The sequence below is a fragment of the Sinocyclocheilus anshuiensis genome, unplaced genomic scaffold (genome assembly GCF_001515605.1).
Source record: "Sinocyclocheilus anshuiensis isolate Anshui unplaced genomic scaffold, SAMN03320099.WGS_v1.1 scaffold1024, whole genome shotgun sequence".
In the NCBI taxonomy this organism is placed as follows: domain Eukaryota; kingdom Metazoa; phylum Chordata; class Actinopteri; order Cypriniformes; family Cyprinidae; genus Sinocyclocheilus; species Sinocyclocheilus anshuiensis.
The window spans coordinates 1,227,834-1,244,801 of record NW_015552843.1 but is presented as its reverse complement, the minus strand read 5'-3'; the positions used below and the strand labels follow the sequence as shown (position 1 = coordinate 1,244,801).

The following is a 16,968-nucleotide window of genomic DNA, read 5'->3' as shown; positions in this document are numbered from 1 at the left end:
TGTTTTATGGAGTTTTTTCTGAAAGCTTTTTGGAAAGATGCTTCATCAGCTGAACAATTGGCAACAGTACAATCCACTGAACACACTGTACTTCTATCCCTCACAGCCTTGTTTTCATTCCTGTCAAAAATTAAATATGGCACTACCCTGACTAAAGTCTGTTGAAAAGACTGAATTAATTTGCCGAACGGTAAATGTGATCACACCTTTAGTCGATTAAAATGTGCGTGAGAATTAAAAAGGAACCACATAAAGGACTCGAGCTGTTCATAAACCAAGCTGCAAACACCTAAGACTGTGTCCCTACTCACCCACTGAGGAGATCCTGTTTAAACAGATCATTAAAACCATGATGCGCCACAAGAGTCGGGAGGGAAGGATTGAGAAAGTGAAGGTGAGAGACAGCGAGAGCTTCATTAACACAAAATACACAGAGATGTTGGGAGATATGTTACTAGCCTATACCAACAACATTACATCAGGTTACTCTAAGAATAGGTGCACATTTTTGGAGGTTTTGTTATCCCCAGTGTATATTTATTTAATTTTGCTATAAAAAAAAAAACACACACACACACACACACACACACACACACACACACGTACGTACGTGTATGTGCTGTCAAATAAATCTTAACTAAAACTCAAATTTATGTGAGAGTGTGGATGCATGCCTTAGCCTAGCACAGCAGTTTTCCTTACTTTAAGCTGGCAGCCTTTGAACACAGTCTCTGTTTTCTGTGTATAAACAGGGAGTCAGTGCATGATGGATCCACTCATTAATCTTCAGGCATGTTCTTTCATTGATGCATACTCAAGAGACCTGTGTACAGTTTAAAAGGGGTCACCGGGAATTCAGGTGCAACTCAGGGCAAGTATGCATGTGCACTACACTTCTGACAACTGCATTATAGTAAAAAGGCCTTTTTTTCAGGCTGACAAAGAGCAAGACACAATGAAAGAGATTTTTTTCCCTTGCATTGTCCTAGTATTTCGACACGCTGTTGTTTGCTTGAGCTTGTGAGGTATTTTTAGCTCTTATCATGACTCACTTCCCTTTGATATTACTAAACCAAGAGCCAAAATAATTAAAACTGGGCTAATTCCTTATCTGACAAAATCCACGTACTTCATCTCATGCATGATGCCTGTAAGGTGTAAGTCAGAAATAGCCATAGAATTCCTTGGACAGCCACCAGCAGTACAAGTCTTCATGTTGAAAAATAAAGGCTGGATTGTGTGTGCAAACAAAAGGTGACTGAACGATTCAGGACTTGCTCTCCATTCAAAAGCAGTGGCCTATTCAGAAGATTTCTGATGTAATGGAGAAAGTTGGACAATTGGAGAAGTGTACGCAATAACGCAATCAAGTGTGTAGACTGTACTATACATTTGCCTCACATGGGTTCAATTCAATGCAGCTGTTCTCCTGCACCGTCATCTGCGATGCCCCTTATAGAAAAAAGAAGAGCATATATATATATATATATATATATATATATATATACATGATGCACAGTAGCAGGTTAGACATTGTTGCCATTAGTTTCTACATGTTCATCACGGATTGCCAGGGGCCTCCAAAGCCTCAAGCTGTGTGTCCTGACACTGTCAAATGAAGTTTAACACTTGGGCTCCTGGCAAATACAGCACAAGCTGACCATATTGGCCCCTGGGACCCATGGCGCATTTAGCAGTAGCTGAACACTTGGACCCCCGAGCCCTGCGACACTTTCAGTATGAGCTTACTATGATGGGACCCTGCTACTATTTTAGTCATCTAATGTTATTCTACTAAATCAAGTGTTCTTAAAAACAATGTAATTTAACAGTTGGCAGAGCAAGGGGCAAGACCATGAGTGTACTGTCATATACAATAGAGAGCAAAATATAGTGTTTTTTCCTAGCACTGTAACTGTTTAGAAAGGGGCTTTAAAGTGAAGTGTAAAAGCTCAGCCTTTCAGCAACTGCATTTACTGTCGCTTTTTCACGGCGACAGACAGGTGAGGTACCTGATGCTCATGAATCTTTGCATGAAAAGTGAAAAATGCCCCCTAGTCTGAGACAAATGATTCCACACAAACGCTGAGTGACAGTCAGTGGGCAGAAAATGACACGCTGTGGGAGAGAAGAGAGAGAGACCTGCAGGAGACACACACAAGGAGAAAGACAAAATAAAAGTGCTAGAGTGAGACAGAGAGAGAACAAGAGAAAGTGTGGGGGAGACTCAATCTCTGTCATTCATTCACACTCTAGAGAATGGCTGCAGGGAGGAATGAAAGAGTATGATTCGTTTTTGTTATCCCTCTGATGGGTGAAAAAGGCTCGTTTTACAAAGCAAAAGAACTGATTCTAGCACCTTCACTTTTCTCTTTCAGATCTTGTGGACAGTGTTTGAGAGAGTGTGTGCATATGTGTGTGCGTGTGTGAGGGCGAGCGTGAAAGTGTGTGTGTTAGCACTTCCACATGGCCTCCATGCAGGACGGGGTGAACTTCTCTGCTCATCCCTACGGCAAAGTACTGCTGCTGGGGGCCATCGCCGCCGCCTCAGCCTTCGTTGTCACCATCCTCATCGTCGTGCTATGTGTGGGCTGCCAGAGGTGAGTTGCAAACACAAACACATATGCTCATATGTGACCTGTCCTAACAAACCATACATCAATGGAAAGCTTATTTATTCAGCTTTCAGATGATGAATAAATCTCAATTTCAAAGAATTTACACTTAAGACTGGTTTTGTGGTCCAGGGTCACATATATAAAATGCTCTGACTGCTTGCCCTCTTTGGTTGGTTGGAGTTTATTTGGTGGTTTATTTGTTTAGATTCATATTCTTCTTGTTTAAACCCCAACCCTAAAATGCATAACTCATCCTGCTTTTGTGTTGTGGACTTAATACCTTAAATCATGCAGCTCATTGATGAGAGGCTTACGATTTTTCCTGGTGTACAAAAAAACTAAGCCAAATTGGCGAAAGACTTCCATAGACTTGCCCTGAAGGATTAACCCCAATCATAATAGCAATCATCTAGAAATGCTTTAGCAACCCCCCAGAACACCACAGAAATCAACCATATAGCAACACTCCGGTAAACTCATAAATATGATATTGATAATTTGGTTCTTTCATACGCTACTGTTCAAAAGTTTAGGGTTTTTTTTTATTTATTTTTTAATCTTTCTCTTGAATGTGTGGGGGAAGTTGTGGCATAATGGTTAGAGAGTCAGACTCATAACCCAAAGGTTGCGGGTTCGAGTCTCGTACCGGCAGGGATTGTAGGTGGGGGGAGTAAATGTACATCGCTCTCTACCACCTTCAATACCACGACTGACACCGAGGCACCGAACCCCAACTGCTCCCCGGGCGCCGCAGCATAAATGACTGCCCAGTGCTCCGGGTGTGTGTTCATGGTGTGTGTGTGCACTTTGGATGGGTTAAATGCAGAGCACTAATTCCAAGTATGGGTCACCATACTTGGCCACATGTCACGTCGTAAGGTATATTGTGAAATATTATTACATTTTTTAATTTTAATGTATTTTAAAGGGTTAGTTCACCCAAAAATGAAAATTCTGTCATTAATTACTCAGACGAAAGAAAATGTGGAATAAAGTCGTTATTTTTGTTTTCTTTGCGCAAAAAAGTATTCTCGTAGCTTCGTAACTTTACTGTTGAACCACTGATGTTACACGGAGTACTTTGTCGATCATCTTGGTACTTTTCTGGACCTTGAACGTGGTAGTTACCTTGCTGTCAATGGGAGGGTCAGAGAGCCCTCAGATTTCATCAAAAATATCTTAAATTGTGTTCCGAAGATGAACGAAGGTCTTACGGGTTTGGAACAACACGAGGGTGAATAATTAATGACAATATTTTATGTATTTTCATTCTGTGCTAGAGACATTTTTTTTTTCCCAGCCCATTGCATTCAATAAATTATAACACTGGTAGATCTTAACTTCTGAGGCAGGCTTTAATTTAGTACAGTATTTCTGAATGAAGAAAAAATGACATCTAATGGCAGAGAATTTGACTAACATGTTCACACCGAGCTAGCATTCTCATACTTGTAACAGTGTGCTTTGCACTGGAAATCTTCATATTGTCAACTTCGCAGAAAATGCTCCTGTAATATGAAGCTACATATCCCACTGCTGCCATGTGTGTGTTCCAAGATGAAAGCCAGAGATCACCTGTCTTCACCCGTCAATGTCACTAAGGCCTTTAATAGAGCTTATTCAAAAAGTTCACCCACGCCTCTTTCATGCTCACTGCGTAATGGTGGGGACATCATTTTGACATGGCAGTGATGTTTAAACAGGAAGTGGCTGTTTTTTTTTCTTTTCCATTCATGTCTCTCTTGTTCCACCGATGATAGCACAGAGCACGCTGTGTGAATGCTAATGTCTCATTTTGTCAAAGCACATGATGCATCTGGTAGTGGGAGGACAAAGAAAAAGTATTAGAGGAATGAGAGATGGAGGTGAAGAAAGACAAGTGAAGAAGTCACTGAGAAAGACAAGAACAAGGGTTGAAGGAAATACATATAAGAAAGACATTGCAGGGAAAAAGTAAATGAGAAAATTAGAGAAGATGTTGGAGGTATTGTGAGTTATTTATAGCTTGCAAATGAATACTGAACACTACAGTCAAAGGTAGACTCAGTAGTTCACTAAAAAATGAATAAAGCTGATACGTTTCACAAAACCAGTTGGAATGATTAGTTGACAAATCAGGCTGAGCTAGTTCTCAGTAGGTGGGTTTCCATTACAGATTGCAAACTTTTGCGATATTATATAAATGTCGATAAAAAAACTAGTGAAATGATGGTGTTTCCATTAACCGATGTTATGCAAATAAAACAATTTTTTCCTCTTGTGATAAGTCATAGTGACGAATGTTGGTAGGTTTACATTTATTGCAGCCACTGCACTAGCAATTATCTTTAATTGAAGGAGACGTAAGTGTGTATCTTTAGCAAAGCAGTGTGGAAAGCCGCTTCTGGGACACTTCTGAAATGTGCCGCGGCGCGGCTGGTATAAACACAAGCATTGACTAGAGTAGCCACAGTCAGCTCTGCCTTAATGCGCTGCAGAGGGGTTATCCAAGCGTTAATGGCAAGGAAAGCCCCTAAATTTGAGAGTGGCCACGTATGAGGTGTTTCTTGGAGGTTATAATACATTAAAGCATTGGTCTCAAACTCAATTACTGGAGGGCCACAGCTCGGCACAGTTTAGCTCCAACCCTAATAAAACACACCTGATCCAACTAATCAAGGTCTTCAGTATCACTAGAAACTTCCAAGCAGGTGTGACTTGGGGCTGGTTCGAGCTAAACTCTGCAAAATGACTAAATGTAAATGTAAATGTAAACTCTGCAGAGCTGTGGCCCTCCAGGAATTGAGTTTGAGACCACTGCATTAAAGAATGATCATGTGATTTTTATGTACGCCAGGTAACCTGTAAATGAGAAAAAAACAAAAACGTTTCCATTGCCTTAAAAACCCAACTTATGCGAGCATGAAAACCTTTTTGCAATATATGGGAGTTTTTGCAAAATTTACGTTTCCATTGGCCGTATTTTCAATTCACAATTTCAATTTGTGCAATTTGAAGGGTAATGAAAACACATCTAGAGACTTAGTTAATCTTTTTTTTTTTTTGGCATTCTTGCATTTTTCTTGATAGGACAGCGGCGATCCAACATGAAGTGATTGGGAGAGAGAGAGAGGGATGGGATCGGTAAAAGTCCACAAGGTGGGATTTGAACTTGGGACACCTGAAGTGCAACTGTGCCATATGTTGGCACGCTACCCATGAGGCTATTGGCACAGACAGATAGTCACGTACTCAGTGATTCTTTTGTAGTGGTTAACAGACCACTGATTGGGAAGATGATCAATTTTGGCGTATTTGCAGGGGTGTGAAGTAACGAATTACAAATACTCACGTTACAGTTGTTGCTTGTTGAACTTGTTGACTTTTGATGAGTTTGAGCGCGTGATGCGCGCTGTGAAAAAGTGTGTTGGAAACACAAATTGAGAACCAATCTGCACCTTATTGATGACCCGTGGCGTTAATATACAGCATCTGTGCCAGCGCGTGATGTAATAAAACTGCAGATCGCTAATAAATGTTTTATTTATTTATTTATTTTTAATCAATTTTATACAATCTGCCTTCATTTAGCAAGTGCACTCGCGCATAAAGGGGGTAGAATCCACAGCTCAGTACTCACTACTCACTACTCATGAGTACTTTTAAATAGGCTACTCTTTTACTCTTACTCAAGTAGTTTTTTGGACAAGTACTTTTACTCTATTCACACTACATTTTTTGGAAGGTAATGGTACTTTTACTTGAGTATATTTTTTCAGTACTCTTTCCACCACTGCCTATTTGTCATACAAGGCAATTAAATATAGTGTGTTAGTAGTATGGGCCACTTTTATGATGCTTTTGCATCATTTCTGAAGCTTGAAATCTCCCATTTATTGTAACTACATGGTAAATCAGAATTTTTATTTGGGTGAACTGTCCCCTTCAAGGCCAAATTCAAGCTTATACGGTCACTCTTCCTCACTGACCTTCCACATCATTTATCATATTATTAGATCTGAAATATTCAGCATAGTATATTTACTAATGGGTTTAAGAAGCTGTACGTGTATACTATATATTTATTTCAAAAAGTTTTTGAGAAGGCTAGATGTTCTTGTGTGATATTATACTAATGTTTTTTTATTCGGTTATGTCTTAAAAAACAAATATCAATGATTCATGGGAAATTCAGTAATGGCTTTAGTACTTTACCAAATCTACTTTGTATCAATTTCGCACTGCTGGTCGGCAGATTTCAGATACCTACATTGTTCCTGTAATCTTATCAAAGCAATGCAAGCAATCAGACGGGAACCACTGACATAAACAGATGTCTGGTCAAATTTGGCCGAACATTCCGGGCAATGGGTCTGGATCAGGGCCCTGTGTATGTGTGAGAGAGGAAAGTTTAGATTCTTGAGTCACTGACAGACATGACTGTTTACTTCTTGTCTTCTCATGAAGAAAATTATCCTCAGCATCCATTTAGCTATTTTAGTGATGTTTGAATTGTATTATGTTGATTGTTTGATTGATTTTCTTTGTGGCTGAGATTTGGCCTGCACACCATTGCGCCGCAGTTACTCAGAGGCCTGTTAATCATCCAGTGAAAGCCTTGTTGTTTCAAATGCCAATCTGGACTCATTTTGAGGACAGTGCATCTTGAAAGCACTTGCACGGTTACTTCTGATCAAATGACTTCACTCAAACAGTTTATAAAAAAACAACTGCCTTGAATCCTTCGAGTAGCCTAATTGAATTGAAATGTGCATTTTCTTTCTGCACAAGATAAACAGTTGGAGCTACTAAAGTAAATTGAATCAGGGGCTCAAATGAGTCAGCGCATTCAGTCTCCATAAATCACTGGGTAAACGGAGCATTTGAAGTTTGAACCTAACATTCTAAATTTTTTCGATTTGGAACAGCGTGGTTTACATCTCGCTGATTGTGTCTTGCAGGAAGGGGAAGACGCACAATGGCCCTGGAGAGGAGAGGAAGCACAGGCTCATGGACATGGTGAGCATTTTTAAGTCTCTTCTCTTCTGTTCTGCTGCCTTTTTTTCCATTTTCTCATTGGGTGTTATTCACTAATAATTGCACACAGCTTGTACTGCCATTTCTCAAACATATCTTCATCCATTAAGTTATCTGTTAGTATATACACACACTATACTGTATATAGCCTATTTCTGTTCAGTTTGGGGTCAGTTGGTGTTTTTATAACAACTTGTTTTGATTTATTTAAATCCAAATTTTCAGCAGCCATTACTGCAGTCTTCAGTGCCACATGATCCTTCAAAAATCATTCTAACATGCTGATTTGGTGCACTGGAAAATTTCTTATTATCAATGTTGAAAACAGATGTGCCACGTATTTTTTATTTTTGAGGATTCTTTGAAAAGAATGGAAAGTACAACATTTATTTTAAATAGAACTCTTCTGTAACATTATACATTTCTTTACTGTGTCACTTTTGAGCAATTTAACGTGTCCTTGCTGACTAAAAGTATTAATTTCTTTAAAAAACAAAATCCTACTGAACCCAAACGTTTGTTTTTATATAAGCAGAGAAAAAGGATAACCTAAAGTAATCTTCAGAGAGAAACCTTATTGATAAATCACGATTTCGGCATGAAAACATGCACACATAAGTTTTTATGCACAATTACGTGTGTACACATTGCTGGTGAATGAACCCCATTCTTCTTCTTCTAAATAATTTCCCTCTTTTTCTCTGTATTTTCTAAGGAACCCAGGTCTGGGCTCAGTTCCATGTTAGTTCAAGCAGTTCATGGTTTTGTTTCTCCTCCTGAATTTAATTAATCTTCTTAATCGGCTCAGTGGAAATAGATCTGACCTAAACTTTGAATGGATCTCTTAAGCTTCGAATCTAAAACAAAAGAATTTGGCCCATTTCACTATTTTAGCATCCCACGTTGTATGACACCCTAATGTAGATGTATTTTTTTGTCACCCAGAACATTCCTCAACTGTTTTACCCTGATTTTACCTTGGATATCAAGCAGTGATGGTGACCCAGCACAGTACACAATAATATAAATAACATACAACAGTAAGAAGTAATAATTTCAAACATGAATTTATTAATATTGCCATGTACTTGCTTGACCCAACAATATGCCCAATGTAGACTGAATAAAAAAATTGCATTTTTAGTTGTTGTATTGGTTATGCTGTTTTATTTGAATACATTTAAGCAGTTTATCTGTGCATCTGTTTTCAGAGTATACTGCGACAGTCCAAGCTGACCTCCATCAGTAAGTCAGACACCAAGCTTCATGAGATGAACAGACTCAACTGCAATGGCAAGAGTATGTACTGTACAATCACATCTCTTAAAGCTTGATAGTCTCTAGTTCCTCACATATACCTGCAGTTCGGGGGGAAGGTCTGAGCATGGTACCAGCTATGTTTCAGGAGTTTCCATAGGGGCTATTAGTAGATATCTATCTATATCTATAGTGATTGACATGTGTCTGCTGCCCTTTGCCTCTGCAGTTTCGAGCAAATCTTTTTATTGTCTCTTTGAAAAAACAATGGTTTTGCTTCTCAGATTTTAGTTTATATCATGCTGCTCTCTGTAGAATCTTCTAAGAAGAACCGTCCTGCCAGCATGGATCTGCTCCTACTTCCTAGCCATCGCTCAAACTCCGACCTGCGTTCTCAGGGCCGCCAGCTGCCTCAGATCCCCTCTGGTGAGGATGGGGAACACACATACGCCGAGGTGGGCCGCCGCTCTTCTCCCACACGCGGTTCTGAGGATGCCCGCTATGGCGTTGGAGGTCGAGCTGGAGAGACGGACACACCCGCCCCACCGGCGGTCCCTGCTAATACCCCTGCTCCACCTGATCCTGACGTGGACTGCTTGGAGGGCGGGATTCCAGAGCCAGAGACCCTCCCCCAAGTGGTAAACACGCCCCCTCAACCACAGGAAACAGTGGAGTACGCCTGCATCAGAAAGGTCCGGAGAGTGGACAAAGCAGCACAGAAGAGGGACAATGGGACGGAGACCGAGGAGGGGCTCGGACAACAACAACGACACAGCAGTGGGGACATTCGACATGCCCCGCCCACTCACCCAGCCCCGCCTCCAACACACCCACACAGTCAGAAGATTCCTCGGAAAAACGTGGAGGCCTTCAATCTTCCATCTTTCCCTAAGGTAGGTATCATCTATCTATCTATCTATCTATCGGCACTTTTCCACTGCGTGGTACGACTCGGCTCGGTTTGCTTTTCCACTGCAGTTTAGTACAGCTTTAGAGTGGGCGGGATTATTCACGTCGTTATAGTTGCGCCGCCTCTACTGCTGCGACTCCTGAAAAACGTTTTCATTCCGCGTCGCCCCATCAAGCTCTCGCTGGATCCGCTCATCTGCTATCAACGAGAGGAACGTCTGTACTTCCTCAACAGACAACGAAACAGCCATTTTTTGGTTGTTAAAAAAGGTGCGTTCGTTCAAAACAGTTGCGTTCGATCCTTCGCTGGTTGTGCTAATTTAAATCAAGCAGGTCCGTTGTCTCGTGTCGCAAGTTCAGTGACGCAGGCGGTGACAATTCTCTCTGGCTAATCGGTGATCAGCAGAGTTTACACGTCATGTTTTGGTAACAGTACAGTTCGCTTGGAATCTATCTATCTATCTATCTATCTATCTATCTATCTATCTGTAACACCTATAAAGCTTTCAAAACTTTTTTCAAAACCTTCAAACAAGATTGACATTCAAAGTTTATTATTTAAAAATTTTTTTAGTTAAAGCTGGGGACAACTTCTTTATGTTTACAGACGTAACGTAATGACGCAGTGCCATGCTCGAATTTCCCGCGAAAACCTACCCGTACCACTCAAATTAGAAAACATTATTATAAGCTAACCGTTGTGAATCGGGCTAAAGTAAGGCCATAGTTTTGAACACTGGCTGGTTATGTACTTGCTCAAATATTGATTTCTGATCAATATTGATCATTTTTAACTAAAAAAAGTTACGGACTGCAGCTTTAAAAATTACAAACTTATAGTCAGCGCCTATAGCCTCGTGGGCAGTGCACTGATGTATAATGCCGTTGCACTTCGAGTGTCCCGAGTTCAAGTCCCTGCTCATGGACCTATCCGGTCCCCCTCTCTCTTACTTCGCTTTCAGTCTAGCTACTGTCCTGTCATAATAAAGTCAATAACAGCAACAATAAATCTTTTTTAAAAATTACAATCTCATGAGTTTCTTTGAATTTTAATTCGACTTCCTTGGATTTAAATTCAATTTGGATGCAATTCTGTATCCTGTTTGGTGCCTCAATTCAAATTTAATTCAAATTCTGTAATTCAAAAACAGTAATTTAAAGGGTATTTTCAATTCAATTCTGAATGGCGCACTTCTTCACATACATTCAGCGCTCCTGTAATTCAGTAAAACAGCAGGGATTTAGCTGAGGCTACAAATGTAAAAAGCACTACTGCGGTGCTTGAGAGCATTGTTGCTGATGGAAACTATTTGTCCTTTCATGACTACTAAAAGCCTTCGACTTGCTGTAATTTGCGATTGTGCTTTAAATTGTGTCTTAAGATGGAACATATTATAAATAGAAGCATGCTGGAAATGGCTTCCCCTATTTTTGTGTGCCTCAGCACTTGTGTGGACTTGCAACTAAAATGGATCTGCAATTAAGTACACTGCAAGTGTACTTCATTATTTTCTCTGTGAGAACACTGTCCAAATCAATGATACTTGCAAGCGTTTAGTGGTCCGTCCACAGCATTCAGGGTGTTGCACACTCACAGGCACTTTACTATGAGGATGATGCAACCAACGGAAACAGGGAGTGAAACCTCTCAATCACCGAAACCCAGGCAAACAGCCAGACCCAGAAAATGGGCCAGTCCTAATGGAAGACAAAGTGAATTGCTATGGTGAACGAAAGAAGCTACAACAACATGCTAATCCCTGCCTTAAAAATGGCACTGTGACACACCCCATTGCCCACCTTCCGTTTCTCCTGCATAACAATGAGGAGAAAATGCACAGCAAGCATCAGCCTGTTCCCTTACGCCCGAGTACAGGAAACACATTAAGCTCAATATCATTAGATGCAGAAGATGGTTAGACATGAGGGCAGGCATTAAGAGGGGGGACAGTAGCCTGATTGTGCTACATAGGCTTATTTTCAGGGAGAAGAGATTTTAACTGACTCCTCAACTGGTTAACTGTATGACTGTGAAACTATCTAATCTAAACTATCAAACTGTCATCTAACGTTCCATTAATCCATCATCAAAGGTGAATTTTTAAACAATATCCTGGCTTTTTTCAATATAATAGAAGTAAATATAATAGAACAAAACCAGTCTGAATGCTTTCTTCACAAATTGAACTCATCCAGTTCTTCAATGTGACTTTTATGAGTGACTAATACTTCAATTTGTTTCTCACACAAAGACATCAAGAAGACTGAATATTGCACAGTTTGTATTGACAATTTTATGGTATTTTCATGCTGCTTTTGCACCTTTTGAAGCTTCCATTTTGAAAGCCCCTTAATCTTCCACAGAAGAAATAAACTCATACTGATTTTAAACAACATGAGAGCGAGTAAATTATGACAGAATTCATTTTATGGGTAAACCATTTGTTTAAAACTACTGCTTTAAAGCCCTGAACTGCCCTCGGAGTGCATTGTTGATGCTGTTTCATGATGCTGTTCTACACAGCTCTATTCTCCAGTGTATATTGTTTAAGATGGCCCCTTAAAAGGTCATGTAATATTTATTCTAGTCAATTGTTTTTAATATATCAGGAGGCAGTGTTTATGGGAAATGGAGAGCAGTACATATGGAAACCTCCGGAAGACGATGACATCATCTTCCAGCACAAGCAGATGGGTATTCTGAGCTCTCATGCAGGAGAGAATATGGCAGCATCTGCAGCAGGGGTGAGTGCATTTAGTTTTCCAGTCTTGACACATCCTCTATTTCTCTATGCAGTCAAAATGTCTTCTAGGTATTATACATTCTTGAAACATTGTCTGTGAATGATCCCAGAGTACTTCCTAAACACTATTTCAGAGTTAACCAGAAGCAGCTGTAAACACACAGATGTGTATTCTTAATAGGCCGGATTGTTTTTGTTGCATATCAGACAGCGGGAACTGGAAAAGCAAACTTTTGGAGTACAAGATATATACACAAATTTTCTACTCATGAATATGTTTCAGATGGTTTGTCTCTCTATTATCATGTAGATCACAGAGATGTATTCGAAAGTCTGCAAACCGGGCAAAAAGAAGCGAGGCATGCCTGGCTCGCCCACCGCCACGAGGGACATCAGCGGCTTTAGGACCTTGGCTCGAGGTGACCGCGGTGAGCGTGACGGGGGTTTCAGCGTGGTAGTCAAACCCCAAACGTGGGCCCCACAGGAGGGCAAAGGCACGAGAGCGCCACCTGGCTGTATGGAGGACCACTGCTACGAAGCCATCAGCACTGAGGAAACAGACCTGGCTTACGAGACCATGGAGGGTGGGGGAGGCTGGATGCGTGACAGGCCTCCACCCAATGCCAGTGCCACCTTGCGGCCCAAGCGGAAGCGGCCCCAGCAACCCTTGCAACAACCACCGCCACCCCCTCCACCCCCCCAGCAGACCCCCAAACTGCAGCATCTCCCAGCCAAAACAATGCTGATTCCCGGGGAGAGCCTGTACGAGAGCATCCCTGACCTGAAGCAGGGCTCGGCCACCTCCAGCACAACCACCATCTTTACTTTTAATGACGGCATGGAGATGTATGTCACTGGCCTGTAGGGGGTTCTCTGGGGAAGGGAACTTTTGCTCTCTTGGGGCTTGAATCTTGAATGGGGACACGCAAGCGTGTCGTAACCCAATGGGATACGCGCATTGTGCCACTGCTATATATTTTACATGGGTTCCAAGTATTTGTTGAGCATTAATTGAGTTTTGTAAGTCTAGTTAAAGGTCAGTATTCTCGCAGCACAAAACGATAGAATGCTTACGTGAAAATCCGAAAGAAATTATTTTGCCTAGTCACATGCCTCCATAACGAAGAAGAAAAATAGTCACCAGCCACGACATATCACACCCGACAGTAGCATTCCTATAGAGGAAATTCTTGTTTTTTGTCATTACATGCTGTAGTTAAGGACAAAGTGGCCATCGGAATTGCGGGTCAAACTTGTATTTGATGCCTAGAAAATCCCAAAGTAGGAAAAATAGAGCACAAGTCTATTACAAATAGAACTTGTTAAGAAGCACAGTTTCATTGTGTTCCCGTGGCCCTCTGAAAAGAAGAAAAAATTATAATTTGGTAGATGCCCTCAGCAAAGTACCGGTTTAAAAAAAATGAATATACAGAAAGTGAACATTATTAGAAAGCCAATCAAAAGCTATTGCCAAGCAAAATATCATATATTGACTAAAGCCTTTATTTAATCTGTTCATAGAAGAGTTGATCCTATTTTAAAATGGCTAAAAGCTATCTATTGCCTAAAAGCTTTAGGAAACACATGGCCCTATTTTTGTAAAGTCAACGCCTCTATTTATGTAAAATATGTATCAATTTTAGAGCTAAAATAAAGATTCTAATTCGATTGGTCAAACAGATCCTGTACGCCAAGAAAGTATTTTATTATTAAGCACAAATATCTCATGCTTAGCATGTTGTCTGTCTGAGACAGTGCCCTTCTGAAATAGAAGAGTACTAGATTTAAAATCTGTTAAAGTAATAGATGGTAAATAACAATTGTCAATAAAGCAAGATCATTGAGAGAATTAGCAAAAGCTCAGGGACAGTGAACAAAAATATGAAATAATTGCACACAAAACGTTATGACATATCTCACAAGAGACCCCCCAATGTCTTTTCATGTTATTTTCTTGTTTTGGTCATACATCAATTCAAACTGTCACATAAGTCACCACAGCACTTCAGTGCGGTAAAGTAAGTGTTTTTCTTTGTCAATACTGTTTATGCACTTTGCCTGATTAAAAATATGCATGCTTTCAAGAAGAAATACCCTTGTAAAGGGATAAAAAAAGAAAAGAAAGATAAGTGAAACTAGCACTGTCCTGTGGTATCAGAGAATGGTTTATTTCTTGCTGTTGTCGGTGGATTGTTTGATTTATATGCCTTTTTCTTCATCTGAGAAAGAGCACAAAGTGAATCGCTTCAGGACTGAGGGAGACCAATGAGGACTCGAGGAGGACTCTCTAAAAAAAACTGGACAGTTAGGAATATAACACAATTGGTCAGAAGAAATGTATCATAGACAATCCCTTCCCAATCCCTCGTCCATGTATGTCCAGATCAGATTGAATGGAATCACATACATTAGATTGCTGCAAAAATCTCCTGTATGTTACATGAAAATAACGGGAGATTTAAAAAAAAAAAAAAAAAGGTACAATGACTAAGCGATTTAAAATTAGTGTAAGTCTATGGGAGGGGGCTTTGGGATTTTATGGCCAGATAGTGACAAGTTTCACCAGTGGACAATGTCAAAATATCTATGATATGTGGACTATAGCCGCTGTCTCTTGGTGTCTTTGAATCTGATGCTAATGTGATCTGGATTAAATTATCCCAAATGGCTGGAGCACACAAAAAGGGGCTCAGGTCAACTAAATATAATCAAACCGCTTGTCTAAGCCCTCGTTGCTATCAAATGTTGGTGCAGTGTTGTAAATATGTTACAAGAAGAATTACAGAAGAAAATGGGGGGAGGGAATTTGCTCTTGGTGTTGCTGAAAGTATTTGTTTCTTTCTGGTTGTCCTTTTGGAATGATTTTTCTCTGGTGAAAAATTATCTCCGCAGTATCTGTGAGTTTTGATTATGTGCTTTGGGATTTTTTTGTTTTCCACATCATTTTAGCTATACTGTGTATCTCAAAGACCAGTTGAGTTTAGTGTGGCAGCTAATGTCGTGTGTTTGCTTATCAAACAACAGGGTGGTGTGTATTAAAGCTGTGTAATTAAGTACTAATGTGCAAAAGATTGTAATGTTTTTATATCAAAATGACTATTCATAAAATGTCGGTTCAAGTTTATACTTTTTTAAATAAAGTAGCACTTCAAAAAACACAAAGCATATACCATTTACATAGTGTTTTATCGCTCGCAATAAGCCATTTATTCATTCTCTAACCACTAAGTGCTCAGACAATCCGATCTCACAGAAAAATTTTACAATTTTACAAGGTGGCAATTACATCCAAATTTGTATGATGTGATCTGTATGAAAACGTACACTTTTGAAAAAAGCATGAAGGTTTGCCCCAACCCAACCTCTAAACCTAATTATCAATGATGTAAGCAGATTGTATGAAAACGTAAGAATGAGATTGTAAGAATTCATATGAGTTATAGTCTGAAATACTTATGAATTGCCTTGAGATTGTGGTGGACACTTACAGGAACCTTTTTTTTGGTAAACACGTGTAGTGCTAAGATAGTTCTATCATGACAACTCTCGGAGGGTTTGGCATGGTAATGTACATGACAATGTTAATGTTTTTGGTCTTGGTGGAATAGATCTGATATGCTGCTGCGGCAGAGCAAGTACCGAAACACAACATGCTGCTGTGAGCATGTAAGAAATACTGCTGCTGCACATATAACATATATGAAATAGCCCCCATATATAGCATACCTGAATTACCCCATAGCAGGTGGAGCTGGGGAAGGTGAAGTGTATCTGAAGCGTGCTGCAATTGCTACAGCAAGCACAAGCCAAGTATTTCAATGTTGAGCAGCAAGCTCATTGGCTGCTGATACAAAAAGAACCAATCAGCTGTACCATGTGATGATGTCATTATGAATAAACATATCGGACTGTGCCATCTAGAGTTTCATGACAGAACTTTGGATTTATATGATCATTGTACATCCACACTGGTTGTCAGAGTAACAACACAAAAACCATGCACAAGATTTCAGTAATGGATGTTTCTCTAAGGCTTTTTCATGAGTGCAGTACCTCTATCTGAGATATCTGAACATATCTGTCGCAGACAACAGCTATAAAAATCAGAAAGGGTAGAATATGCAATATTTATTTGCAAGTACCACAGTTAAGTGAGGGCTATGAACCAGCAAAGGTGAAGAATGTGAAAAACATGAAATCTGATCTGATCACTCATACCAAGATGCATTTAAATTCTCATTTTAATCATATTTCAGGTGTTTTGCTTGTTCAGAAAAAAAAATTAAATGAATGAATTTTTTTTAATTTTTTGTTACCTGTAAGAACCTGCAGATTTGTTTACAGTAAATATTTCTGTCTCTGGGGACAAATAAATGGCAAAAGAGGAACTAAACCTGAATTAAATATTTCTTAGTTCAGTATTA

At 39.9% G+C, this 16,968-nt stretch overlaps 2 protein-coding genes across 3 annotated transcripts in view; one reads left to right on the top strand and one right to left on the bottom strand.

The window, feature by feature from the left end:
* Positions 1-2,402: 2,402 nt before the first annotated feature.
* LOC107668067 (uncharacterized) lies at positions 2,403-15,834 on the top strand. 2 transcript variants are annotated; one of them, XM_016459831.1, is made up of 6 exons: positions 2,403-2,600; positions 7,559-7,616; positions 8,846-8,879; positions 9,207-9,784; positions 12,411-12,545; positions 12,855-15,834. In XM_016459831.1, exons 1-6 carry the CDS (start codon positions 2,467-2,469, stop codon positions 13,407-13,409), a joined length of 1,494 nt encoding a protein of 497 aa, XP_016315317.1. In that variant the 5' UTR covers positions 2,403-2,466; the 3' UTR covers positions 13,410-15,834. The 2 variants fall into 2 exon arrangements, with proteins under 2 accessions (XP_016315317.1, XP_016315316.1); XM_016459830.1 differs by having other exon boundaries at positions 8,846-8,933.
* Positions 3,972-16,968, bottom strand: part of uckl1a (uridine-cytidine kinase 1-like 1a) — a 27,530-nt gene continuing 14,533 nt past the window's right edge. Inside the window, exon 16 of the mRNA XM_016459829.1 lies at positions 3,972-4,434. Coding sequence (XP_016315315.1) covers positions 4,417-4,434 — 18 coding nt within the window. The 3' untranslated portion in view covers positions 3,972-4,416. The remainder of the gene's footprint in view (positions 4,435-16,968) is intronic.